We start from the raw sequence: 26,634 nt of genomic DNA, 5'->3' as shown, positions 1-26,634 counted from the left end.
TCCCGACCTGAGAGTCTATAACCAGCCACTCCTCCTGACCCCAGTGCAGCTCTCTGCCCACAGGTCCTGTCCCCGGGGGTTTAATAAAACCACATTTTTGCAGCAAAGATGCCTCAAGAATTCATTCTTGGCTCTCGGCTCCAAGCCCTGATGTCTTTTCCTACATCACATGCCACTATTAAAGAAAAAATTGAGGACACTTGTTAATACAAGTCTACTCATGGGACTATTAGGACCGGTGTAGGGATGAGGCAATGGGGTCTTGCAGTGGGGGGTGAGGAGGGAGATTGGCCCGAGTCTGAATACAACAGAAAGCAGGAATTTATAGCCAAGGAGCCAGGTGGGAGGTGGTGGGTAGAAAGTTAGGCTGGCGGGGGAATTCTTGCAGAAGGCAGGCGGGCATACTGTGACATCACCAAGGGGCAGCTCATTGGGTGCCTGGGGGGGGTGACCAGGCATGTCCAGTGGGCTCCACACGGTACCTGCCAAAGTGGGACAGTGCGGAGATGACCCTGGATGCCCACCAGACCAGGTGTGCTTGAGAAGCTGCTCCCGGAGGCCTGAGAGGCGGTGCTGGTGGAGAGAATCCTGGCCTGCAGCAGGCTACCTTCTTCCCGCACAGGAAGGGGAGGCGGGGGAGGCGCGGGGCTCGTCCAGCGGCAGGCAACAAGGCCCAGGAAACGCTGACCTGCACAGACAAGTCCATGCTCTTTTCCCGCGTCCAAACAGCACGTGTGCTTGCGAGACCTCAGCTCTGTGTAAGCCTGCAAGTAGCCCCTCCCACCCCGTGAGCTCTTGAGCACCCCCATAAGGCGACTAATGCCGCGGGGGTGGGGGCGTGGGGGGTGCGTGGGAGGAACCGTTACTGCAGGCAGGTCGCAGAGGGACGCCTGAAGCTGGCCGAGGATGGCCTGAAGCTGCCGTGGGCCGGAGCACGAGCCATGGACTGCCCGGGAGGTCCCTTCAGGGTGCTCGGGGACCCTCCTGACTGCAGGCTTCCTTCCCTCGGCTTGAACCCGTCCCGGGGTGGGGCCTCCCCGAAAGCGCAGCGCCCCCATCTGCAGCAAATATATCACCCCCGGTCCGTTTACCTGCACGCTGTCCCTCATTGTCCCTCCGTCGACGGGGGCAGCCTTGTCGTTGCATCTGAGGGTTTCGGGTCCCCCACCCCCCACCCCGAGCTGACCCGCCCAGCGGCTCGGAACCCCTGCACACGCGAGGGAGCAGCTACGCGGGCCGTGCCCTCAGCGGGCCAAGGATGGCTCTCCACGCAGGCGCAGGCGGGCAGAGCGCGGGGTGGGCAGCCTGCGGCAGGTGCGGCCCGGGAAGGAAGACAGCGGGAGGGAGCCCGCGGTGACCTCGGACAGGACTCTCCCGAGGCCCTTGTTTATGGAGAGAGAGCCTTGTTTACAGACAAGATGCGGTGAACAGGGGCGCTGTGGGGGCTGCGCAGCCCCGCAGGGAACTTCTTGACCCCCACCCGGGGCGGGGCGGGGCGGGGCTGTTAGGACTCTCCCTCTCCCTCTCCCCGTGCTCATCTCAAACTTTCTCAAATAGATTTTCAGTGTCATTAAAAAAGAAGACTGTGAACAGGACTCTGCATATAATCTTATCACACCGCAAGAGAATAGTGTGTGTATGGCGGGGGTGGTCCTTCCAGGCTGGGTCAGTGTCCTGGGTGCTGTGGGCAGGGGGGTTCCTTCCAGGCTGGGTCAGTGTCCTGGGTGTTGGACTCTGGGTTACCTGCCAGCACAGGAGTCCCAGGCTCCAGAGTTGGAAACAGAGGCCACAGCAGGACTGGCCTCGCATGGAGGCCGCAGGGACAGGTCCTTCCTCTTCATTTCCTAACCCCTGAGGATGACCAGCCATGCAGGGTTCCTCCCACCTCCACCTGTGTGTCTGTCTACACAGACTACTGACTTGTTTTCTAAGATGTTAGTTTGCAGGCGCCTGTGTGGCTGAGTTGGAAGAGCACCTATTCACACTGGGTAGTGAGTTGAAGCCTACACTGGGTGTAGAGATTAATAACGAGATAAATGAACATAAAATATTTTAGTTTAAAATTTCTATTTCCAACGTGGGGCTGGAACCGTGACTCCAAGATGGAGGGGGAGGTCCCACCACTGAGCCCACTGGGTGCCCCAAGTAACCGACCTGTACAGCATCATTAGATTCAGGGCTCACTCATTCAGCATAACCCCCTTCTTAACCTGGGCACACCTGAAAGATCCTACTTCCAAATGAGGTCATATTGATAGCACTGAACATTATGACTGGAACAGACCCTATGTGCCCAGGAACCACACCACGCTCCAGGATGGCCTTCCCTGAGGTGGCAAAGGTGGAAGTGCCAGAAGCCATCATATAAGTAAATCTCTGAAGTAGGTGCACTGTGTGTACAAGGGAAAGGAAAGCACTTGAGTAACTCAGGACTCACATCTGGAGCAAAATCCAGGTGTTTCAGCAGCAGGAGAATGAACTGATGGAAACATAAGGACATGTGGCAGAAACTGAGGAGTGTAAAGGTTCACAAGGCACTAACGGAAGAGAGTGGATAAAGATCCACTCAGAATGGGGGCCATGGTGCTATGGATATTACTACATGTTCTGTCCTCTGATGCATGTGATACAGAGGACGGGTCACCAGATCTGCAAAGAGAAACATCCCTTCATCTCAGCATTTCAGTACCGTACAGAGCAAGGGGAGACGCCAGATTTTTCTGCCCTAGGAAGACAAAAAATACTAGGTAAGGACACGAGGGGCAAAGGACTAATTACCGGAAACTGCACACCTGGATGCAGATGGAGTGGATCCAGGATGGGGGCTGTGCTCTGAGAGGGGGATCAGGACATACAGGAGGGGATCCAGCCTGGCGTCTGTGCCTTGAGATTATGATCAGGACACACTGTAGGAGATCCTTGGGGCCCTGTGATGAAACACCGTCGTTATTGTAGCAGCAAACTCATCCCAGTTAATGTATTTCCTCCCCCCAACACCTGGTTGTGTCAACCTGACTAGGTGCCCCTCCCTGAGCCTCAGGTTCCTGGATCTCAGTTTTCACCTATCCTGGCTGGCAATGGAACGTTAGAAAGGACACACACACATACCTAGTAACATCCAAGGAACTGTGTGCCCAGGGTGGTTCCTTGCTGAGTGAAACCTTCCGGAGCTTTAGTGTGAAAATCAGTGAGAGTGATGACAGGCAGGGAAGAGGGATCCAGCTGAGCTCCTGCAGGGCCTCAGGATTCAGGCTGTTGCAGTTGTTAGAATGCCCATTGTGTGCCCATGTTTTCGTGATTTACTCTTACCTGTGACATCCCAGGTCCCCTCGCTGGGCTTCACTGTGAGTACCCCCGTAAGCACCCCCTCCCCTCCAGACAGCCCAGGACCCTTCTCAACCCTGCTATCCACCTGTCATGTCTCCATGGTGGGAGCACTTGCAGAAGTGTGCCTGGTACCCATCTCTTCCTCCATCCTTCCACTGGAACCAACCCTGGAGGGAGGCCCTGCGCTTCCCCTTCTTCTCTTGGATCAAGTGTGTTCCAGCCCCATCTGAGCTCCATCCCTCAAACACCAGCACAAAAATCTGCTTTTCCAGTTATTGGAATGTTGATATCACAGGCAGGCTCCAGGCCACCCAGCTGGGTTCACATTCGCACCCCTGCACTCACAGGCAGCACCCCAGAACTAAGGTTTGAGGTCCTGGTGGTGTTTTTCTGACCCCACACCCAGCAGCGAGTTCCAGGAAAGGGATGGTGTCTTTCTCCCATGCCGACTAGGCCATTCCCCAGGTTCTCCTTGGAGCCCCAAGCAGTCCGTTCTGTCCATGGTCTGTGTGTCCTTCTGAGTCTTTTCCCTTCAACAAAAGAAAAAGAAAGCACATAAAAATAGATGACAGCCCGGAGGCTTGCATTGTAACCAAATTCATGAGGCCAAGTCCCTTCACTCAGTGGATTCTGATGGAGCCCCTTCCAGGAGATGCAACTTCTGATGGATTTGGGATGCCTGCCTCTGGAAGCCCGTGAATCAGTCACAATGATATCTGGCACTGTTATTTCTAGGATTGTTTGCAGAGCTAGAGTTTGTGGAACCTCTACTATGCCCAGAACCATGAAGACCATTTACTGAGGAGCCTCCCAAGCCACAGGGAGCTGGGCCATCCTGGCATCTAGCCAACCCCACAGGCCACGTGTGTGGCCTGGGTGCTGCTTCTACTGAGCTTGCAGGGGTATGGACCAGGCTCGTCTGCATCCACATTGGGAGGCAGCACATCTGTGTCCCCTGGACGTCCACAGGCCCATTTCATAGAGGACTGACCTGCTCCTCAGGGAAGACTGTGTGGTGTGCAGACTCCGGGTTTGGGGGAACCCAAGCCTCACAGTGTGCAGTTCCCATCCCACGGCTGGCAGCATCTGTCACGTCCTCTGCTATACCCCACTCACCTTCCCAGTCAGAAAATGATCATGTCACCCCACCTCCTCCACACTCTCAGGCATCCTTACCTCCTGCTCCTCTCTGGGAGGGCCCTGTAAGTCAGACGTCACGCATGGTTCCCCAGGGAAAGGGGGATCACACGTGTGTGTGTGTGTGCGTGTGTGTGTGTGTGTGTGTGTGTCTGCACACGTGGGGAGGGATAAAGAGAGAGAATAATTGATTTGGGATATGCATGCAGAGAGAGAGATATAGGGCACAGATGTAGACATGTTTAGGGTACGCATGTAGAGATGGTGTAGGGTATGTATGTAGAAATGTCTAGGGCATATACATAGAGGTGTTTATGGTATGTACGTAGAGATGTGTACAGCTGTGTCCTCTCCCTCACCTTCCTACTCACTCTGCTCCAGCCCACAGGACTCTAGCGCTGCCCATCTGCTGAGGAGTCTGGAGCCACCCCCAGACCAGTGTGCTGGGCTCCTCTAGCCTGCCCTGGTGGCACCCGCACCCTGTGTATTATCCCTGTTCTGGGAAACATGCTCGCCCGTGTGGAGCTGCAAGGCTGGCAGTGCCCAGGTTCCCTCCACCTGGGGCAGCTCCTCTTCCCCCAGTCCCCTCCCTCTTCCCAGCCTGAGAGCTGCCCTGGCCCGGTTCTGCCAGCCGTCCTGCACCCATGCTTGTCCCTCCCAGGGTCTCAACTCCTGCTATGTGCTGTGACCCCAGCTTTCTACCCTCTATCTCCGCTGTCTCCTCCAACAGTCATCACTACTTTGATGACCCAGCAAGTCCAGAAATCTAGCCTTGGCTCCCCAGCCCTGCCCAGAAGTCTGCTCACAGCTTCCTAGAGGCACTCCTGAGTCACCAATTCAGACCCAAACCACAGCCATTCCTCTAATGTCCCGCTGCCCGCAAGGTGCGTCTCGCCAGGTGCGTCTCCTGCAGCCCGGGGCCCAGCATCGCCCATGGTGTGCAGCTCCCCAGCATCTCCTGCGCCTCCCTGGCCCAGCTTTCTCACAACGACCACGGGAAGATTAATGTCCCCTCTGCCATGGCCCTGCTGGAAACCCTGAGAACGACATCCAGTCACCCATCGTGTCCTCTCCCCACTCCAGCAGAGGGAGGCCTTCGCACACAGCTCCCAGTGCTGGAATGCTCATCCCCAGCCACCCTCCTTCCAAAACCTACTGGACCCTTGCCTGCTCCCTGTCCCAATGTCACTTTCTAATGTCACTACCTTGGCAGGCTTCTCCTGATTACCCCATTTCATTTTATTCATTTTATTGGTGTGGCATCTGTCACCAATGTGTTATATACCACAGGGGCACTGATTTATTATCACATTTCCTTTCAAGCTTCCAGAAGCTGGGATCTTACGTCCACTGTAGTCTCTCCAAGGATGGAAGAATTGGTGGCAGATCGGAAGTTTTATGAAATCATAAAAATAAACCCAATGAGCAACAGTCACAGAAACCAAATGAACATACCTGTGAGCATGAGATGGGTGACGGCCGTTGGGCAGGGTCTACATCAGGGCTCAGCCTATGGTGCCTGACACAACGCCATCTGGTGCAGGGAAAGGGGCATTTCCACGGCTTCTGTGCGCTGCCCCCAGCCTCCAACTTACCCCTCCCTACTTCACTGGCCACGCAAGCCCTGGAGCTGCCCCCCTGGGCCCTTGCTGTGGTGGGGCCTCCACCTGGGACGCTGAACTACCTCCCTCGTCTCAGGTATCACTGTCACAGGGGAAACAGCCCTGACCCTGGCACACCATGACCACTGCCACCCTGCCTCCAGCACCCGCTACTTGGCACTGTTCCAGCTCTGCCATACAGATCCAACAGAGCAGATCCTCTTGATTCTGCTGCTTCCCAGCACCCTCATGACTAGCTGCCTGGGCTCACGGAGGAGCCCTAAGTGCCCAGAAGCCTGGACATGCCTGGCGGATGGTCATTATGTTTCCTGAAGGCCTGAGCTATCCTCAACATGCGCCCGGTGAGACAGACAGCTTCATATCCATCTACTGGGTGAAGAAACTAGACACAGAAACGTGGGGTAACACCTGAGATCACCTGGTTAGAGCATGATGGAGCAGAACTTAACCCAGGAGCTGCCTCTCACCCCTGTGCTGAGTGACATGCAAAGGAGGGGCACATTCTGAGCCCTGAAGCATGTCAGTTCCCACTAAGCAGCAGGGATGGATCTGATGCTGCATGCTAGCCATTCCTGGGCTCATTTACTTGCTTCAGAGCTGCCCGGGGCAGAGCTGTGAGCACGGACTGCCAGCACTCAGCAGCTGGTTCTGCAGGCAGCACAGGGCTCAGAGCTCCAGCAGGCGGTGTGGACATCCAGAGCTCTGCCACAGGCTGGGCTGCTTGCTAACCACCTCAGCCCAACCTGCCTGGGCTGACCCTGGCTCCCTCCCTGAGGGAATCTGCCCTCCAAGCCAGGGTGCCTGGCTGGTGCTCCTGAGGTTCACGGCTTGCATGCACGAATCCTGCTAACCCGGCATCTGGAAAAGCTCATGGGTGGCTCCACATAACAAATCTAGGTGGCCCTGCCGGTGCCTGTCATCTGGGGGAACATTCCCTTTTCACAAAAAACTTCACTCCTTCACTTCGGTGCATCTCCTGTTGAAGCCAGAATCCAGGCATTTGGGAAATGGCAGCCCCAGGAACTCCGTTAGTTGGGACTGACTGACCACTCTCCCATTGTGCAGGAAATAAGAGGCACCTGGGCTCTCAGACTGAGAAGGATCCAGACGGCTTGGTCCATTCACCTCTCTCTCCATTCAGCCAGGCCACTTTCTTTGGGAGAAGTGCTTTTTTTTTTTAATAATAAATTTATTTTTTATTGGTGTTCGATTTGCCAACAGACGGAATAACACCCAGTGCTCATCCTGTCAAGTGCCCCCCTCAGTGCCCGTCACCCATTCACCCCCACCCCCCGCCCTCCTCCCCTTCCACCACCCCTAGTTCGTTTCCCAGAGTTAGGAGTCTTCATGTTCTGTCTCCCTTTCTGATATTTCTTACCCATTTCTGGGAGAAGTGGTTTTATTTCTGCTTGGCCTCCAAACAGGATCTGAGGCACACCAGTGACCTGCAGTCAGGTGCCCAAGAGGTGCAGGGAACCTTCCCTAGGCCTTCTCTTTGGTGGGAGAGGCCCGCCTGGGTGTAGACCACCTAGATGGTGCAGATGTAGTGCTGAGACCTGGGACAGGCTTCTCTGACCCTCAGAAACCCGGAAGATTCAGGGTGACCCCGAAAGACCTTTCTGGGCCACTGGGGCATGTGCAGCATAGTGCACAGTGTCAAGGAGCCCTTTGGGGGGCAGGCAATGGCACTGGACTCCAAAGGCTCAAAACCTCTCTGTGCGCCACCATGTGAACATCCAAGTGGACTCCCCCCCCCCCAAAGCGAGCTCGTAGCTTCCTGGCTGCCCACTGGGACCCGGGCTGACCACAGGGTTGTCCTGACGCTCACAAGGGCCACACAGGGGCAGCCTTTCTTAACTGTGACATTCCGCAAACGCGCTCCATTCCAGCCGGGCGCGGGCTCCACCCGCTTCACTCGGAGACGGCCGGGTGTCCCGCCGGATGGGGCGGAGAGGAGGGCGCCGTCTCCCCCAACTACCCCCAGCCCTGGCCTCAGCAACGGCCACGGCCGGGCGGACCGGAGGGGCTCTGGCAGCAGCAGGACTGGGTCCACCCGGCCGTGGGGTCGCCAGGGTCACAGGCGCGCGCGGAGATGGAGCAGCCCCCGGAGCGCCGATGCGGGGAGCCCGCCCCCCGTGCCCCCCCGCCCCGCCCCTTCCAGCCTCGGGCGCGGCTCAGGGGTCGCGCTCGGCCCTCGGCGGTGCCGCAGGCCCTGGGGCGGCCGGGCTGGGGGCGGGGCGGCGGGAGGGCCCCGCGCGCACCCCGCCGCCGCCGCGCACCCCCGGCAGCCCGCCAACGCCCCCTCCCCCGTGCGCGCCCCGCGTCGTTGGTGCCGCCGGGGCGCTGGCCACAAAGCCCCCGGGCGGACGCCGAGGCCCGGGCGCGCGGAGCCGGGGCGGGGCGGGGCGGGGCGGGCGGGGCGCGCGGGCCGGACCTCGCGGGGGGCGGGGGTGTCGGGTGTCACCCCCAGCGCACACCTCGGCCGGGGGCGGAGGGAGCGAACCACTGAGACGAGGAGACCTCCCCGGTCCTAGAGCGGAGCAGGAAGTGTCCCAGGGGAGGGAGCCGGAGCTCTCCGGCCTTTCCTTTCCTGCGCGTCCGGCGGACTCCGCGGCGGCCAGGCTCGGCGGCCCGCCACCGGGGACGCGCCTGGGCGGTGAGTGCGGCCCGAGCGGCCCGGGCCCCGCGCCCCGCGCCCCGGCCCCCGCGCCCCCCGCCCCGCGCCCCGGCCCCGACCCCCGCGCCCCCCGCCCCGCGCCCCCCGCCCCGGCCCCGCGGGCGCCCCCGGCCCCACGTCCCCGCGCGCCCCGGCCCCGACCCCCGCGCCCCCCGCCCCTCGCCCCGGCCCCCGCGCCCCGCGCCCCCCGCCCCCCGCCCCGGCCCCGCGGGCGCCCCCGGCCCCACGTCCCCGCGCGCTCCGCGTCCCGGCCCCGCGCCCCGGCCGCCTGCCCGGAGCCCAGCGGCGGGGACGGCGCGGGCGGGGCCGCACCGTGACACCGATGCCGCGTTTCAGGCGCCTCCGTGGCTCCCACCTCTCCACTCCCGGGCGCAGCCGCGGTGTTTGGATGAGCCAGGGACGGGAGGGGCCCCTGCGAGGAGCCGGCCCGGCGCAGGAAGGACGCCTGCGAGCGCGGGCTGCAAGGATGAGGAGCGGCTGCGGGACGCTTCCGCTGCAGCACGACAGATTCCAGTTAGACGCCGGGCGGGACTTCCAGGCGGTGAGGTGAGCAGCGCGGAGCTGGCGAGACTGCGGGAAGGGAGCGGGAGGGGACGAGGACAGCTGGCCCGGGCCTAGCCTAGCGTCCCCCCCCCCCCACCGTCCTGGTTGTCCTCCCCCCGGAGCTGCTGGAGGCACTACTCCCCGCCCGCTGCCGGAACGCCCCCAGGAACGGCGTGAGTTGATCCCTTGGGCCTCTTCTGCCGGGTGACAAAGGCTAGCGGGTTGTCTGCTGGGCTGATGCCCGAGGGCGTCAGGCTTCGAGGCCCTGCAGGTGTGAGGCCCTGCAGGTGTGCGGCGGGGGAGGCGCGCTCAGATCACAGCGTGCGGGGGGCGGGGGGGGGGGGGGCGGAGCTGCGGAGCCCATATCCTGATTTGTGTTACCTGGTTGCCCACCTGGCCTCAGTGCTCACCTGTGAAATGGGGGTGTCGGAGCCTTGCACACACTGGTGTCCACAGCTCTTCGAGGCCTTTCCCCATTTGCTCTACTTTGCTGGAGTCCCTGGGGCCACAGTGGTGGCGTTTGGCCACTGAGGTCACCCTGGGTGTGTGCCTGCCCCTAGGAGGTGCAGATGGCAGCACCCCACCTTGGCCCCTAGAGGACTTCACCCCGGTCAGAGATGACAGGGGGCTGCAGGGTGAAGGCAGGGTTGCAGGCCAGGGTGACCGAAATAGACCCCAGAGTGTGCTGCTCAGACTTTGTAGTGAGAGCTGGAGGGAGCTGCTTTTAAACATGAAGGTACTTTCTCTGGGTCCCCAGGGTGTGGCCGCAGCCTTGGCCTCTCCCCGCCCTTTGTTTCGTCCCATCCTGTCCACTATGCTGCCTGGGGTTCCTTCCCCAGGTCGGACACCGCTGCTCAGGCCTGGCCACCAGCACGGTTGACTTCTGCTCCTGGATCTGCTCGGAAGGCTCCTCCCAGGCATGCGCATCTTTGTCTTTCCAGCTCCTCTTGGAAAGGTCTCAAGGACCAGGACAGCGACTTTGGCTCCAAAGCCTCAAGATAGCAGCCCCCTGGGCTCCTGCGTCTCAGGTCCTGCCCAGGAGGCCCTGGCCCCCGAAGGTAACACAGAGCCTTCATTACACCAGTCTCCTGCACGCGGCCCTGCCCGTGTCCTGTCCTGCGCTTTCCCCCCAGACTCCCCACCTTCTGTGTCACCCAGCTCCGCGACTTACGTGCTTGTACTGTGGAATGATGTTGGGGGTGGTGGCATGCTTCCCTCTCTGTGTGTGCGAGGAGCAGGCATGCTGATGCCTCTCACATGTCCCAAAGCTTCTCCCAGGGGCTGGTCTGGGGGCTTCACCACTCTCCCCATCAGCACCCCCAAAAACCTCCCACAGGAGACCAGAACGTTGAAGCCAGTGATTTTTGTTTGGAAATAGGGTCGTCTTCTGCTGCTGACCCCCATCAAACCCCATCATGCCCACAGCCCTGTGCCCCCGAGTCTTGGCTCCAAAGGAAAGCGAGGAGCCCAGGAAAATGAGGAGCCCACCCGGAGAGAACCCCAGCCCCCAGGGGGAGCTTCCCAGCCCTGAATCCTCCCGCCGCCTCTTCCGCCGCTTCCGCTACCAGGAGGCAGCGGGCCCCCGGGAGGCCCTGCACCGCCTCTGGGACTTGTGTCGGGGCTGGCTGAGGCCCGAGAGACACACCAAGGAGCAGATCCTGGAGCTGCTGGTGCTAGAGCAGTTCCTGGCCATCCTGCCCCGGGAGATCCAGGGCTGGGTGCGGGCCCAGGAGCCTGAGAGTGGCGATCAGGCCGTGGCTGCTGTGGAGGCACTTGAGCGGGAGCCAGGGAGACCCTGGCAGTGGGTGAGTGGAGGGTGCTGAGCGGGGCGGGGCGGGCCAGGAGGCGGGAGGGGAGAGGCAGTGTCTGCATGCCCTGGCCAGGCTAGGAAAGTTTGCTAGAGCTCCAGGCCTCAGTGAGGCCCATGCTGGAGCGTCCGTCTCTTGAGAAGGTGGGTTTCCTCCTTGACGGGCCTGACCAAGGGTGTGGTCTTGTCAAGCTTCCTCACAGCCCTGCACAGGGTCTGGTTGCGCCTCCTGCGAGCAGCAGGCCCAGGGAGGGAGGGTGCTTGGCCAGTGTCCAGCATAGCCACCAGCCCCCACCTGGCCAGCTAGCCCTGAAAAGCTCTCTCTGGGGTTGCAGCTCAAGCACTGTGAAGACCCTGTGGTGATCGATGATGGGGATGGCCCTCCAGACCAGGAGCAGGAGCGGCTGCCTACAGAACCCCAGAGCGACCTTGCAAAGGGCCAGGACACCCAGCCCGTGGCGCTGGCACAGGGCCCTGGGCTCCCAAGCAGACTGCAAGGCCAGCTCAGCGGGGATCCAGGTACCAGCCCAGGGATGCCCCATGCTGGGTGCTCGGTGGGGGCCCTTGACTTCCGTGGGGGGAGCAGCCAGGCACCCTCACCCAGTGGGGTGTCTTGTTGCCCCCAACCACTTTCACCCCAGCTGAAAAAACAGCGGCTCTCAGGATTTGTTACAAAGTTGCAGGGGAATCTAAAACTGCCTCGGAGGGAACAGGGTGGCATTTTCAGGGCACGGGGCCTGAACATCACCGAGACACATTTGGCTGTCTGTAGGAAGAATGCCAGTGGCCAGGGGCCGTGGTTTGGCAGCTTGAACCTCTAGCTGTGACCCAGGGCACACCGCAAGCCCTAGTGCCCCATGTGCCCTCGGCTAGTGATCATCACCTTTACTGGGTTCTTGGAGGGTTAAAGGGTTATGCCCATTGAGTGCTGAAAGCAGGAACCCCAAGCTTCCCATGAGTTTGTCAGGTGAGCATCGTGGGTGGTTGTGGTTCTCTTGGGGTGAAGGCCGTGCCCTCTAAGGTGTGAAGGGTGGGTTGGGGTGGACTCGCCCCAGCGTCCTATCATTAGATCTCCGAAGAAGAGCCGGGAGTGCCTTGCTGTGACTCACACACGTGGGCCTTCAGAACACAGGCAGCGCTTCAGTTTGGGGAAAGAAAAAAAAAAAAGCATATTATATTTCTGTGTATGTGAAGTTAGCGTGAGTTCTGCACACATCATCTGCTTCCTGCTTGAGAGTCGGCGTGCTGGGCTGCTGGCCAAGCACAGACACTGTGCAGCCCAAACAGAAATGTGTGTTCTCCCTGTCCGGCAGGGTGTGGACAGGGCTACCCTCTCGCCAGGCTCCTCTGCAGGGCTTGTCACCGACTGCCGGCACCCTGGTCTTCACTGCCCCTGATCTATGCCCTGATCCGCTTCTGCAAGGATCTGGGTCCCTGGAGCAGGGCCACTGTGTGTGGCCGCTCCGCGGGAGACCTTATCTCTATATGTGGTCCTACCGTGAGGGTTGGAACCTCACCTTGTGGGTGTGGGAGGCACACCGTGAGGCCCATCATGCAGGCCTGGAGGAAGCAGCCATCCTCGCCGCCCTGCACGTGGCCCAGGTCAGCCTGGGAAGGGTCCTCGGGAGGATGGAGAGGAGCGTGGGGCACTGCCACAGCCTAGACACGCCTCCTGGTGAAGTTCTGGAGATGGCCAGTGGCCGCGGCTGGGCTTTGGTTCGGAGGGCCGGCACTTGTGTCTCCCTGAGCAGCAGCACATGGACAGGTTGTGAGTCAGATGTTGGGAGGATCTGGGACATGGGTCGAGGGTTTCTCACTGGGATGAGGCTGCAGTAAAAGCCAGAGTTCCCGCTCGTGCTGAGCTTCCCGAAAAGCCAGCTTTTCCTGGAGCCAGGAAGGTTTCCGGGGGGTTGGCATGGCGTCCCTGTTTTTCTATGTCGTGGGTCAGATAGGCAGTGGCTTGGGGCACTGCCCAGAGGGCAGCAGGTGTGAGCGCGAGTACAGACCCCTGGCCTGCGCCCCCTCACATTGGATGTGCACCCGTCGCTGCCGGCTGAGCTGGTTCCTGCCCAAGTCTTGCCCTGCTGTGTGGGACGCTGCTGTCCCAGGCCTGAAAGTGAGGGACGTGGGCCTCTCATGTCCGCTCTGGTGGGGATGTCACACGGGACCCTGGGTCAGCCTCCTGGATTTGCTCCCTGCGCACAGACGGTGGCGGAGCTTCCCAAGGCTTCCTGTGGATAACATTCCGGGCAGAGGAGGGATACTCTCCTGAGCCGGAAGGGGGGGAAACCCTGCATGGAGGCGGGTCGAGCACGGCTGCTGCCCCTCCCAGAGCTCCCATAGTGACAGCCATCCCCCTCTGGGAGCTCGGCATTGCTGAACTCGCACGGTCCACATTGATGAGTCCGTGGTCATTGCCGACAGCTGACCACCTTGATCTTGATGCCGTGGAGCTTGAGCCTGTATTTCCCCAACCTGGGGGGCGCTGCGGCCCCTGCTCCCGTGGCAGGTGGCAGAATGCTGCAGTGCCGACGTGCTCACAATGGCGCGCAGACTGGCCAGACCACTAGGTTGCATGCCCTAAGTGGACGCAATGCTGGGGAGGTGACGTTAAAATGAAATATGAGCATCACACATGCACACAGCCCGACCCTGGGCACTGCCTGCAGAAGCTCCCTCCTCACAGGCACTGAAGGTGTCGGAGATCCTTGAGGGCTGCAGGTAAGTGCACGTGTCCCCCACAGTCGGCCCACGGAGAAGAAGACACACACGGTTCTCTCTTTCAGTCCTGCAGGATCCTGGCCTCCTGGACGCGAACCTGAGGGATGCCCAGCAGGTGACGGCCCTGCAGCTGCCCTCGGTGAGTGATGTTGCCAGGGCCCCTGAACCCCGCCACTGCCATCTGTGCCAGCGGTGATGGTGACAGTGCAGGAGGACACGTGGCCTCCACCCCTGCGCTGTCTCTTGGTGTCCCCGGGCTCCCTGCTGTCAAGGGCACTGCACAGCGGATTTGCTTCTGTCCCCATGGTCATGGTGACTGTCCCAGAAGTGCAGGGCGTGGGGAGAAGGCCCAGATCCCCCGTACCAGGCAGGGGCTCTGCTTGTGACGCTGCACAGGGACAAGCTCAGCTCCCTTTCAGATGTCCTCAGGTGGACGAATGGTCCCATGCACTTCTTGCCCGTCACTGCCTCCCTGTTTCTCATCAGGCCCCCTTCATTGTTCTGATCCTTCCCGCTGGCTGGCGCACGATGTGGCAGTCCCCTGGGAAAGTGGGTGACATGAAGTGTGGGCCTCATGGGTGCAGGATGGTCAGAGGGTCCCAGGTTTGCCCTCCGTACCATGTGTTCCATGTGACTGAGGCCTGGGAGCAGGGTCAGCATAGGGCAGGGAGGAAGTAGCCGGTTTGGGGCATCAGCACGCATGCTTGGCCCTGCGGTGTCCCATGAAACAGGTCAGCAGTGACCTGTGGGGGGTGGGTAAACCCACAGTAGAGATCAATACATTTCACCCGAACGACATGCCAGGAGGGGCCATGACCTCAGTACCCGATGAGCTAGATCTTGTCTGAACCTGCCTGAGCTCCCGTAGGGCACACAGGATTCCCCCCCAAACAGGGTTTCCGCTCAGGCTGCTGAAAGTCACTACCACCAAGGGCTTAGGGTGCCAGAATCGTTTTAATAGTTTTTAAATTTGGGGGCCTCTGGTGGCTCAGTCTGTTGACTATTGGGAGTCTTCATTTTGGCTCGGGTCATGATGTCGGGGTCCTGGGGTTGCTTAGCCCAGAGTCAGCCTGTCCCCATCCCTGTGCACCCTTGCTTCCACCTGTGCTCTCTCCCCCCCCCACTCCCCAGATACAAAAAGATGAAACCTTCAATAAAAAACTTTTAAGGTTTTTAATTGTAGTGAAATACACATTGTATTAAATTTATCGTCTTAACTATGCTTAACATACAGCAGTGTCTGAGCATCCAGTGGTATAGTGTATGTTCACTCTGTTCTACAGCCCTGCTTCCAGAACTTTCTCACCCTCCCAGTGGAAACCCCTCACTTATTAGGTAACGGCCCTGTCCACCCGCCCCCAGCAACGCGGGCCATCTTTCTCTGAATGTGGCTGTTGCACCTGCACAGCGTCTGTGTCCTGGGATGGCTGTGTCCAGGCGTGGTGGCCTGGAGCTCCAGCCACGTGTGTCAGCCCATGGGCTCTCCTTCCTGGGGCCGAGCGTTGCCACCCGCTGTGTGTCACGCACCCTGTGCACTCCCTTGTCGACGGGCCCTGGGTTTGCTTTGGCGTCCTGGCCACTGTGAACATGGGTAGGCGTATGGCTCTTTCTGTGTACTTATGTTCACGTGGGGAAGGGACAGGCTGGCTTGTCTCCATTCTGCTGAACAGCCCTGCCTCAGGAAACTCCCGCAGAAGGTCCCCTCCGGCTGCTGACGGGGATGCATGCGCCCTCGAGGAGCATCCCGCCGTGCCCCGTGTGGCGAGCCCACGTCTGCTCTATCCTTAGCTGCCCGACCAGGAGGTAGCTGCAGTCTCTCCAGTCAGGGAGCTGGGGCATCGCTGCTTCGAGCCTCACCGGGTCTGGGTTCCACGGCTCATGCGGTGGAAGGACCTCTGGCTCGTGGCCCGTCAGGCCCGTTCTGCACAGAGCTGGTGTGGGTCGTGGCATGTGGGCTGTGGCAGGAGTGAGGCTGCTGCTCTGGGATGAATGCTCAGGCTTGTGGTTGCTGGGCTATAGACTGAGGGGTTAGCATCATGAGAAGCAGCCATGTGTGTTTCCAGAGAGGCTGTGGTACCCCCCTTGCCCTGTGCAGCATGAGCAAGGTCTACTCTGCGTCCTGGCCGCTGTTGGCACTGGGGGTGGCCTGCCGTCTCCACTTGGTGTGCGGGGTCCTTCCCTGCGTAGCAGCTCACGTGCTTGCCTGGCATCCACCCGTCCATCCTCTTCCATGAGATTCTTCTTCGTGACTTGTGCCCGAGTCCTAATTGGACGGTTTGCTTTTCTACGGTTATTTTCAGGGCTCCTTCCACGTCCTAGATGTTTGTGCTTCACTGGGTGTGTTTTGTGACTGTTCACCCTTGTTCTGGAGCTTGGTGTCTCAGCCCCTTACAAAAAACCTCCCATTTTTTTTTTTTTATTTTCCTCCCAGGTTTCATCCATTTGATTTTACTTTATTTTTATTTTATTTATTTTTTATTACAGTTGAAGCACGAAAGTTTTTAATTTGGATTTGGTCCAGGCTCTCAGTGTTTCCTTTTTTTTTTTTTTAATAAATTGATTTTTATTGGTGTTCAATTTACCAACATACAGAATAACACCCAGTGTTCATCCCATCAAGTGTCCCCCTCAGTGCCCGTCACCCATTCACCCCCACCCCCCGCCCTCCTCCCCTTCCACCACCCCTAGTTGGTTTCCCAGAGTCAGGAGTCTCTATGTTCTGTCTCCCTTTCTGATATCTCCCACACATTTCTTCTCCCTTCCCTTATATTCCCCTTCACTATTATTCATATTCCCCAAATGAATGAGAACATACACTGTTTGTCCTTCTCCGATTGACTTACTTCACTCAGCATAATACCCTCCAGTTCCATCCACATTGAAGCAAATGGTGGGTATTTGTCGTTTCTAATGGCTGAGGAATATTCCATGTGTTTCCTTTTAAGAATTGAGGTTTGTTGGTCTAATGGTTCTGTCCCAAGGACTCCCTGCTGTGCTTTTCCCTCCACATCACGGCCTTGCATTTGACCCCTGACCTGGGATGCGCTAGCCTTGCGCCTCAGGGCTGGGACTTTGATGGAGGAGGAGGAGCAGGAGGTGCGGGAGCAGAAGCAGGAGCATCTGGCCTGCCAGTGGCTGTCAGGTTGCTCCACCCGCTGTGTGGGCCTTTGCGGGGGTCACGCTCCTCCCTTCCTCCTTCAGGTACATTTGCTCCTGGGTCAGAAGTCACTTGCATGCTGTCTGTGGGTCTGTTCCTGGGCTTTTCACTCTGTCCCTACCTGCTTGTCTCTCCCTGAGTCTTGGATGTGGGCACTCGGATTCCTGTCATCCTATTTTTTTAAATTATTTTATCAATTTAGTCCCGCCGCTTTTCTGTGTAAATTTTAGAATAATCTTGATCCTTTCTACAAAAAGTCTTCCTGATATTTCAGTAGGAGTTCTGTTAAGCCCTTGTATCAGTTTGGGGAGCGCTGACATTTGGCCCCTGAGTCATTCTGTCTGCAAATGTGCCTACCTCTCTCTGGGCCTCTCTCCTGTTCTTTTTTTTTTTTTTTAAAGATCTTTTACCTTTTTATTTAAGTAATCTCTACGCCACACATGGGGCTCGAACCCACAACCCCAAGATCAAGAGTCACGCTCCCTAATGGAGCTGGCCAAAGGTACCCCGCATTTACTTATTTCTCCTTTGATTTTTTTCAGCAGAACTGTGTACTTCTCAGCATACAGCTTGTGTACATGTTTTGTTATATTTATTTATTATTAATTTATTTTTAAAGATTTTATTTATTTCAGAAAGAGTAAACATGAGTGTGGGAGGGGCGGCTCAGAGGGAGGAGCGGACTCCCCGCTGAGCAGGGAGCTGGATGCAGGACTGGATCCTGGGACGCTGGGATCATGACCTGAGCTGTAGGCAGATGCTTCAGGGACAGAGGTGCCCCCTCGTTAAGGGTTTCTGTATTGTACTCGTGGGACAGATACTGATCTTCACTGTCTGTCACTATCAGGGCGATTGATGCTGGGCTCCTGATGAATCAGGATGTGTCCCCTCCCATTTTCTGACAGAGATGGCTTATGATTGGTTTGATTCTTTGGTTGGGTGGTAGAATTGGTAGTGGAACGGGAAGACTGGAGATGTGGTGGGGTGGGGGGACGTGGTGTTGATTACAGAGCCGAGTCCTCCGTGGTGGCAGAGCTGGCGCTGCCTGCCGTTGGCTGCTGTTGGCGAGCACTCCTCAGACTGTGGGCTCCTTCCAGGACATCATCGCTGTCCATCTCTATCCCCACTACGTATTGGCAGGGTCTGTGATACCCTGTTTCAGCTCTGGAAGTGGGCGTCTTCTCTGTCAGTCTTGGATGTTTTCAATGTTACTGGGCTTTTCAAAGAACTAATTCATTGTTTCATTGATTTTTTTTTCTCTTTTGTTTTCAGTTTCATTGATTTCTGCCCTGTCTTTACTGTTTTCTCCTTCCTGCGTGCTCTGGGTGTATTTTGCTATTCCCTTTCTTGGCTCTTGAGGTAGGCGCTTCGATTATTGATTTGAGACTTCCCCGCACAGGTAGGCATTTTAATATAAACATTTCCGAGCTATAAATGTGCCTCTGAGAACTGCTTTAGCTGTGTCCCACAGACTGCAATATGATGTAGCTTTACTTTCACTTATTTCACTGTATTTTTCCATTTCCCTTGAGCCTTCTTTGACCCAATCATTATTTTAAAATGTGGTGTTGAATTTCCAAAGGCTTGGAGATTTTCCTGTTATTTCCTACCACTGATTTCCGGTTTGATTCCACTGTGGTCTGAGAACACGTGGTGTATGACTTCAGCTCTTCCTCCTTGTGGGGAATGTCTCCCCTCCTTCCAGGATGGGGCGAGACAGCTGTGGTCTGTCTCAGTGTGGGTATGTGTGCATTGGAAACCGCATCCACACTGCTGCTGGCAGTTGGGAGGCCCAGAGATGTTGATGGGAACCTGCAGGCTGTGCTGCTGTCCAGTCGTTCTGTTCCTGCTTATTTTGTGTCACTTGTTGAGAGTCAGGTGTCGAGGTCTGCAGCTGCAGGAGTTCCTGCCTCCTGTTTCCAGCTTCTGGTTTGGCTAATACACACAGAGGATTGCAGGGCCTCTTATTATATAATGTCCATCTCTAATAATTTTCTTTGCTTTAAAGTCAAGTATATCTGGTCTTAACGTATCTGCTCCTCTTCCCTTTGATCAGTGGTTGTATAATGTGTATTTCCCATTTTTTTACTTTTAGCTTACCTGTACCATTATGTTTGAACTGAGTTGCTTTTCCTTTTTTTTTTTTTTTTTAAGATTTATTTATGTATTTGAAAGAGCATGAGCTGGGAGCAGGGTCAGGGGGGTGGACAGAGGGAGAGGGAGAAAACCCCAAGTAGACTCTGCCTGTGTTCTCTCTCTCTCTCTCTCTCTCTTTCTCTCTCTCTCTCTCTCTCTCTCTCATCTCTGTCATAAATAAGTAAATCTTTAAAAAGAAATGATGATAAGGGCAGCCCAGGTGGTTCGGTGGTTTAGCGCCGCTTTCAGCCCAGGGTGTGATCCTGGAGTCCTGGGATCGAGTCCTATGTTGGGCTCCCTGCATGGAGCCCACTTCTGTCTCTGCCTATGTCTCTGCCTCTCTCTCTGTGTCTCTCATGAATAAATAAAATCTTAAAAAAAAAAGTGATCACATTAAAATATAAATGATCTAAATGCATCACTTAATTTTTTTTTTTCAAGTAAACTCTACATCACACACGGGGCTTGAACTCAGGACCCTGAGATCAGGAGTTGCATGCCCTTAGGACTGAGCCAGCCAGGTGCCCCACATTCATCAGTTAAAACACTACGATCGGCAGAGTGGATTAAGAAACCTGACCCCCCCCCCCAAAAAAAAAGAAAGAAAGAAAGAAACCTGACCTAGATATGTGCTATCTCAAACTCACTCCTGGGGCACCTGCATGGTTCAGGGGATTAAGTCTCTGCCTTCAGCTCAGGTCATGATCTCAGGGTCCTGGGATCGAGTCCCATGTCAGGCTCCCTGATCAGCAGGGACTTTGCTTCTCCCCTACCCTCTCTCAAATAAATAAAATCGTGAAAAAAAACAAACCCTCACTTCTGGGGTGTACCTCAATGTCACAGTTGCTGAAGCATCCAGCTCTTGGTTTCGGCTCCGGTTGTGATCTAGGTTGATGGGATAGAGCCCCGAGTCTGGCTCCACGCTCAGTGCCCCTCCCCACACTCTTGGCAGAAGGAGAGACTCTCCAGCAAACTCCCTGCTAAGTACAGAGCCAACCCTGGACCTGAGATCATGACCTGAACAAAAACCAAAAGTCAGATGCTTAACTGGCTGAGCCACCCAGGTGCCCCCATTTTCATGTAATTATTGATGTGTCTTTTTCCCTGTTCTGTTCCTTGTTTCTGATTTTTTTAATGCTTTCCTGTGGGCCACTGAAGCATTCTGTAGAATTCCATCTTAATTTACTGTAACTTTATGAAAATATTCAGAAACACTTGCTGATGCTGTTAAGGCAGACTGTATTCAGGGCTGTTGCCGGGGATTTGGGTAGCACCTCAGAAACTTTGCAGGGGAGGAGAGAGATGGAGCTCCACTGCATAGCCGAGGTACAGGGGTCAGCAGACAGAACACGAGTATGAGAAAACATCAGGGATGGGACAGGGCTCTGGCTAAACCACCTCAGGGGGTTCTCCCTAAAGACAGGCCAAGGGACCAGGGAGATAACTTCACCTCAGGGAGCAGGTCGGTGAGGAACCGGTGGGACACCAGGGCTTCGCAGGTGCAGTTGGATGGACAGGTCAGTGTTCTGGGTAAACCTAGGTTTATTCAGAGATGCACAGATGGCACCAGGAGATTCAGGAGGCTGAGCAAAGAATGAGAGACCTTGTCAGAGGTGCCATGGAGGTGATGCCCCGGGTACCACGTCCTGTATCCCTCAGGGCAGCTGCGGAGGCAATGCCCTGGGTGTCCCATTAGGTATAGACCTGACCACGGCCCTCTGCTCCCTCCTGTTCGCACACTGATTGGAGCAGTTCCTGCAAACACACAACAGCTCCTGCGGGTGTTAAGGTGTGGGTGCGGCTCAACAGTCACCGTCACCTTGTAGGTGGCCAGCATGAGCACCCCCCACATGTCCTCCTGCTTGCCCTCCCAGGCTCCCACGGCCTTCCCATCAGGAGCACTGACGATGTGCCTGAGCTGGCCTTGTCCCCTTCATTCCCGAGGTGTCTCCTGCATTGGGGGCCCAAGTGGCTGCTGTGGTCAGCACCTGGGGTCTGTGGGCTGGGCCTCCGTGTGGCTCCGTGCATCGTCTTCGGTTAAGCCGTCCTCGCCCCCACGGGGATGGAGTCCATGTTTCCTGGGGACTGACAGGGTACTTGGTGCTCACAGGCTCTGTCCCAGAGCATGGCACGGATTTTTCCAGGTGAGTTGTGTGGGCCCCCCATGCTCTCGGCTCCAGGGCCTGCGTGCATTTGCAGGCTCGGGAAGCCCGAGGTTGCATGTCACCCATCCCCTCTGAGCTGCCTGTGTGCGCGGTGGGGCTCTGCACATGACACTGTGGAGTGTCCGCTGCTGCTAGCTGCGCTCCTCACATCTCCGTCTGCTTTTGTCTGCTCATGTCTGCTCATGTCTCCGTCTGCTCTCTCTCCCCCACTCCTATTGCTTGCGGCGGTTGCTCTGTCCTCATGGTTGGCAGGGTCTATCCTGCATCCTCTCTGCTCTGCTGCGGATCACGTCACCGAGTGCTCAGGATTCCAGGTACTTCTTATGATGTGCTTCCCATTTTCGTCCACTTTCAGATCTTTCCGGTTCTTTGTGTAGAATGTGGTTTTCTACCAAAATACGGAATTTTCACTTGAAGTCATGAGACCCAGGTCCCCGTGAAGCTTTCTGTCCAGCAGGGTTTTCTCCTCTTGACCGTGGTCCAGCAGCAGCCAGCTGGGTCAGCATATCCTGACCCTGCAAATGAGGGTGGGGGCCAGGCCTGCACAGGGTCCCCTTGAGCTTCCGTGGGAGGCTGCTCCCTGGGCAGGGCTGAAGGGACAGAAGCCCTGGCTGCCCACCCAACCGACCCCAAACCACCCGGCGTGGGCTGGTGAGGGTGGATGGCTAAACTTGCACTAGCTCCTGCGGACTACAGCGAAATTAGGAGTTGGTAATGCTGGTCCCCCTCCCAGGTCACGTGGGTGTTTCCTGAATCCACAGTCCGGGATCTCCGTTGTTCTTACATGAGTTAGCGGAATGTATGTGTGCTGTGTGTTTGAGAAGGATACAGGAGTCTCTGAAAACCCATAAGGAGAGGCACACAGTCCCAGTTTCCTGAGCGGGTCTCTGGGTGTCCGTCAAGTGGCTTCCAGACTTTTCTGCACCCCTTGTTTGTCCACTGCTGGGATCACGCGCAGGGTCCGTGGGGAGCGCAGCTGCCCAGCAGGAAGCGCGATCCCTGTGACTCGGAGTACCCTGGCGTCTCACTCCGTGGCTGTGTCACACTGTGCATGGCGGGTGGAGCAGGACCCCCACAGCCGGCCCCGAGGCTCGTGTGTGCATCCAAGAAGCTGCGAGCGCCCTCTTCCAGGTTTGGGCCCTCACCTGTCCGGGGGTGGAGGGGAAGAAACCCAGACATCTCTCTGTAATCCGGTCCATCTTTCTGTCCAGAACCTGCAGATCCACGGCCGTCTGGAGGCTCTGAGTCCTTTGCCATTTCAGCTGCGCTGGCACTTAGAGTCTTTTCACATGACTAGACTGGGGAGAAAGCGTCTTCCCCCACTCTGCTGGGTCTCCGCCTGGGGCACAGCCCGGTGACCCAAACACAGGCCAGTGCGCATGAATAAACAACGTGCTTCGTGCTCTTGTGGGGGCCCCATGGAAACGGCCTGCAACCCCCACGCAACAGTCAGACCTGCAGATGGACGTACCCTGTCCCCATGGGCAGCACGTTCACGGAGAAGCATGATGACAGGAGAGGGGTAGAAGCTTCTGGGGTTGGCAGCTGTGTGACAGCAGACACGTCTGGAGGGCAGTGGGGCGCCTGGCTGCTCAGTCAACTATGTTGTCTCGGAGCCAAGAGGAGTGGTGACCTCTGGGGCTGAGGGCTGCTCTCCTGTCTGGCCAGGGGAGGCATAGGGGCGCATCTCCAGGAGGACACAGGTGCACAGACGAGAGGGAGGGTTGACAGCCTTCTTGGTGACCTTGTGTTCTGGCCACACTGTCCTTGTGCCACGCAGCATGTGTGGGGATGGTGTGCCAACCCCCGTAGGGACCCACAGGAAACCATCCTGCAGGCCCGGGGCCTCTCTGTGCTGAGAGGACAGGCGGCCCCACACAGCCTCTTCCTGGGAGTCCCCTACGGAGGTGGTGGGCATCTGTGCTGCAGCTCGGTGGCTCCCGTGTGCATGTGAGAGACCAGGAGCTCCCCCCTGTCCAAACTCCCAGCTCGACTGCAGATGTTTCTGACATCTGTTTTGCAGCAAGCATCTTACGTGAGATAGATTGCAGGATCGGGATGCACATGCTGCAGGGTCACCCTGGCCCCGTTGTTCCCCCTGAACCTCTGCAGCCTACACACCCCTTCACCTCCATTCACACCTCAGGCAGCTGCATATGGAAGCAGGGTGCATGTGTTACGTGCTGGGGGTTTCCTCCAGAGGCGATGTGCATCCAGGCTCGTCCCTCGTGTCCGCGTGTCCCCGTGGGCCTTCCCGGGCCTCACCGGGCCTTGCTTGGGGTTGATGTCCCTGTGACAAGCAGGACACCTGCTGTGTGGTGTCCACCTGACTGCTGGGGTTGGTCTCCGCGTGATGGTTCCATGCTCTTGGTTCTTGTGTGTCTGCACTATTCATCCTCACCAGGGTGGTGCTTGAGGATGCTGTCGGTGTTTGTACTTTTTGAAATCCGATTTTGGGGGCGCCTGGGCAGCTCAGTCGGGTAAGCGTCCAACTCAATCTCAGCTCAAGGTCTTGAAATCAGGGTCGTGAGTTCAAGCCACATGTTGAGCCCTACACGGGCCATGGCACCTACTTTAAAAAAAATCTAAATCTGAGCTGTAATTTGTATACAGTACACCTATTTAAGAGTCAGGCTAAAACTGTGCACGGAGCCTCGGTGTCCATCGAAAGATGAATGGATAAAGAAGATGTGGTCTATGTATACAATGGAATATTACTCAGCCATTAGAAACGACAAATACCCACCATTTGCTTCAACGTGGATGGAACTGGAGGGTATTATGCTGAGTGAAGTAAGTCAATCGGAGAAGGACAAACAGTGTATCTTCTCATTCATTTGGGGAATATGAATAATAGTGAAAGGGAATATAAGGGAATGCGGAAGAAATGTGTGGGAAATATCAGAAAGGGAGACAGAACATAAAGACTCCCTAACTCTGGGAAACGAACTAGGGGTGGTGGAAGGGGAGGAGGGCAGGGGGTGGGGGTGACTGGGTGATGGGCACTGAGGGAGGCACTTGACGGGATGAGCACTGGGTGTTATTCTGTATGTTGACAAATTGAACACCAATAAAAAACAAAAGATTTTTTTAAAAAAAGTATGGTTGAATTAAAGAAAAAAGAGGCTAGGAGAGTGACACGTGTGTGTGCACACATGTAATGATGGCCCCGGGCAGGGTGGGGGCATCTGCATCCCCTGGAGCTCTCTTGCCCGGCCCTCCCTCTGTGGGCCTGAACGTGAGCTTCTCTCCTGGGATTTCACATAAATGGATGTTACAGTGACGGCTCCTCTCACCCGCAGCCCACAACCCAGGCACCACTGTGGTGCCCACATCAGCAGGTGTCCCTCTTCATTGCCCACAGCAAGTACAGCCGGGTCACCGTCCAAGGGCATTTGGGTCCCTGCTGCTTTGGCTGTTCTGAAGGAAATTTGTGGCACTTATGCGCATTTGTGTGCCTCTGTGCTTCTGTTTGTCTTGGGTAATGACCTAGGAGTGAAATTCGGGGTAAACGTGGGATCTGTCCCAAGAGAGACAGCAGATCCCTGCCGAGTACCACTCAGGCCCCTCCCCAGGGCAGGAGAGCCATCGCCCACACCTCCCCCATTTCCTGCGATTCTCATTTTCTTTGAAAAAGTAAAAGTTTGGCCATTGAAGTAAGTACCTCGTTAACAGTTTAGTTTGCATTCCCTCCTGGCCGGGGAAGGGGGTGTGGGGGTCGTTTCCGTGTCCTGCGGCCCAGATGTCCCCCATCGGCAGGACTGTGCGACACCCAGTGTGGGACTGGAACTCATGGCTGTGACCTCAGGAGCCACCCGCTCTGCCTGAGCCGGCCAGGCGCCCGTCCAACTGTACTTGAGGAACCGCTCACCGTCCCCCATTCTGGATGAAGTTTTTCGTCCAATTCGCTCCTGAAGTGCGCTCTGCCATTGAGCACTCCCGGCTTGCTGCTTTAACGAGGTCTTTGGAAGGTCGATCATCTTTCATTTTCATGACGTCCAGTTTATCGTAATATTTTTTCCTTTTCACATTTATGCTTTTTATGTCCTAACAAACTTTTGTCTGCTCCAGCGTCGCAAAGAATGTTCTGGAATGTGGATTTTTGCATTTAGTTCTTTGATTCGTTCCTACTTGTCTTTTTCGGTTTGGCATCAGGCGCAGGGTCATATTTTCCTGTGTTGATATTTCCTTGTTAGTCACAACTCAGCAAAAAGATTCTGCTTTCCCGACTTGGTGCCTTTGTCGAAAACCAGCCCTGTGTGTGTGTGTGTCAGGCTAAAACCTTGGCTGATTTGCCCTGTCGGCTTCCAAGTGTAGCGAGGTTTGCGGGGCTCAGTGTGGCCGTTTCGTTCTTTGTTTTCACAATCCCTTCAGATGCTCTTAAGTGCTTTTCTGCTTTTCTTGCCTGTACAGATTCCAGAATTAGTGCCTTGCGGTCTTGTGCACAGGGATTGTGTGGGGCTGACATAGGTCTCTGTCTTGGGATGTGCAGACATCTAAGTGGCACGCAGCCCACAAACCTGGTGAGTCCTTCTGTGTGCAGGTGACACGCGTAGTTTGTATGAGCGTTCCTCAAAATCTGGAGGGTGGTGATGTTGTCCTAAGTGCTCTGATCCTCTTTTAAATTTCTTCATCCAGTTACTTGTATAGAGCAGAATAGGAATGCAGTTGATTTCTGTGTCAGGCTGGCCAGCAGCTTTGTTAAGGTCACTCATCGGTATAAGACCTTCCCAGAAGATTCCAGCGGATTCCCCATTTTGGGGTTCTGGGAATTTTGCCCTCTACGCTGAGGTGACAGTGAAAGCGTCATAAAGTGGATGCAAGGGGGCTGTGGGCTGGACCGTGGAGCAGACATGGTGCGCCGGGAGGTGGGGGGGGCAGCTGCCACTCGGGGAAGGTGAGGCCACGTGGGAACTTTGTGAACCTCCCTGTGTGTGATGGCATGTCGCCGCGACTGGGGTGGGCCGCCTCAGGGCCTCAGCACCCAGCCTGTGGCCACGGAGGCCCTCCGACCTTACTCAGGCTTCCAGGGCTACAGAGGTCTGCCTGCAAGCAGCCTCTGCATTTCCCTGACAGGTGCACAGCAACATGACTATGGCGTCTGGGTAGGGGTGTCGGCCCCGCCCCCTGCTGGGTGGGTGGGTTGCACCATCCCTGCACAAGCCTGAGCCTGGGAGCATTCCCTGGTGGCCAGACCCCTGGGATTGGGGGCAGCGACTGCCTGATGGCCCGGGCTGGACCCCCAGTGGCACCATCATCCGTTTGTGGACTTGTTAGATCCTAGATGAGACCCGTGCACGAACCCCTAAGAGAGAGAAGAGCAGTGATTAGGGGAACTGGGA

At 56.8% G+C, this 26,634-nt stretch overlaps 1 protein-coding gene and 1 long non-coding RNA gene across 4 annotated transcripts in view; one reads left to right on the top strand and one right to left on the bottom strand.

The window, feature by feature from the left end:
* Positions 1 to 3,269: 3,269 nt before the first annotated feature.
* LOC129521877 (uncharacterized) lies at positions 3,270 to 7,789 on the bottom strand. The gene is made up of 3 exons (XR_008666872.1): positions 7,465 to 7,789; positions 5,920 to 5,998; positions 3,270 to 3,857 (listed from the first exon to the last, which is right to left on the bottom strand). It is a non-coding gene; the product is annotated as an uncharacterized LOC129521877 (long non-coding RNA).
* Positions 7,790 to 8,619: 830 nt separating this feature from the next.
* Positions 8,620 to 26,634, top strand: part of ZNF496 (zinc finger protein 496) — a 28,547-nt gene continuing 10,532 nt past the window's right edge. Inside the window, exons 1-6 of one of the 3 annotated variants that reach the window (XM_055343674.1) lie at positions 8,620 to 8,742; positions 9,100 to 9,309; positions 10,248 to 10,364; positions 10,685 to 11,111; positions 11,449 to 11,632; positions 13,900 to 13,973. In XM_055343674.1, coding sequence (XP_055199649.1) covers positions 10,722 to 11,111; positions 11,449 to 11,632; positions 13,900 to 13,973 — 648 coding nt within the window. In that variant the 5' untranslated portion in view covers positions 8,620 to 8,742; positions 9,100 to 9,309; positions 10,248 to 10,364; positions 10,685 to 10,721. Of the gene's footprint in view, positions 8,743 to 9,099; positions 9,310 to 9,329; positions 9,480 to 10,145; positions 10,365 to 10,684; positions 11,112 to 11,448; positions 11,633 to 13,899; positions 13,974 to 26,634 lie in introns of those variants that run through there. The other 2 variants (XM_055343506.1, XM_055343592.1) reach the window with 2 other exon arrangements.

The sequence above is a fragment of the Nyctereutes procyonoides genome, unplaced genomic scaffold (genome assembly GCF_905146905.1).
Source record: "Nyctereutes procyonoides isolate TBG_1078 unplaced genomic scaffold, NYPRO_anot_genome, whole genome shotgun sequence".
NCBI classification, from domain to species: domain Eukaryota; kingdom Metazoa; phylum Chordata; class Mammalia; order Carnivora; family Canidae; genus Nyctereutes; species Nyctereutes procyonoides.
The sequence above is the reverse complement of the archived record's forward strand: the minus strand, read 5'-3'. Positions and strand labels throughout refer to the sequence as shown.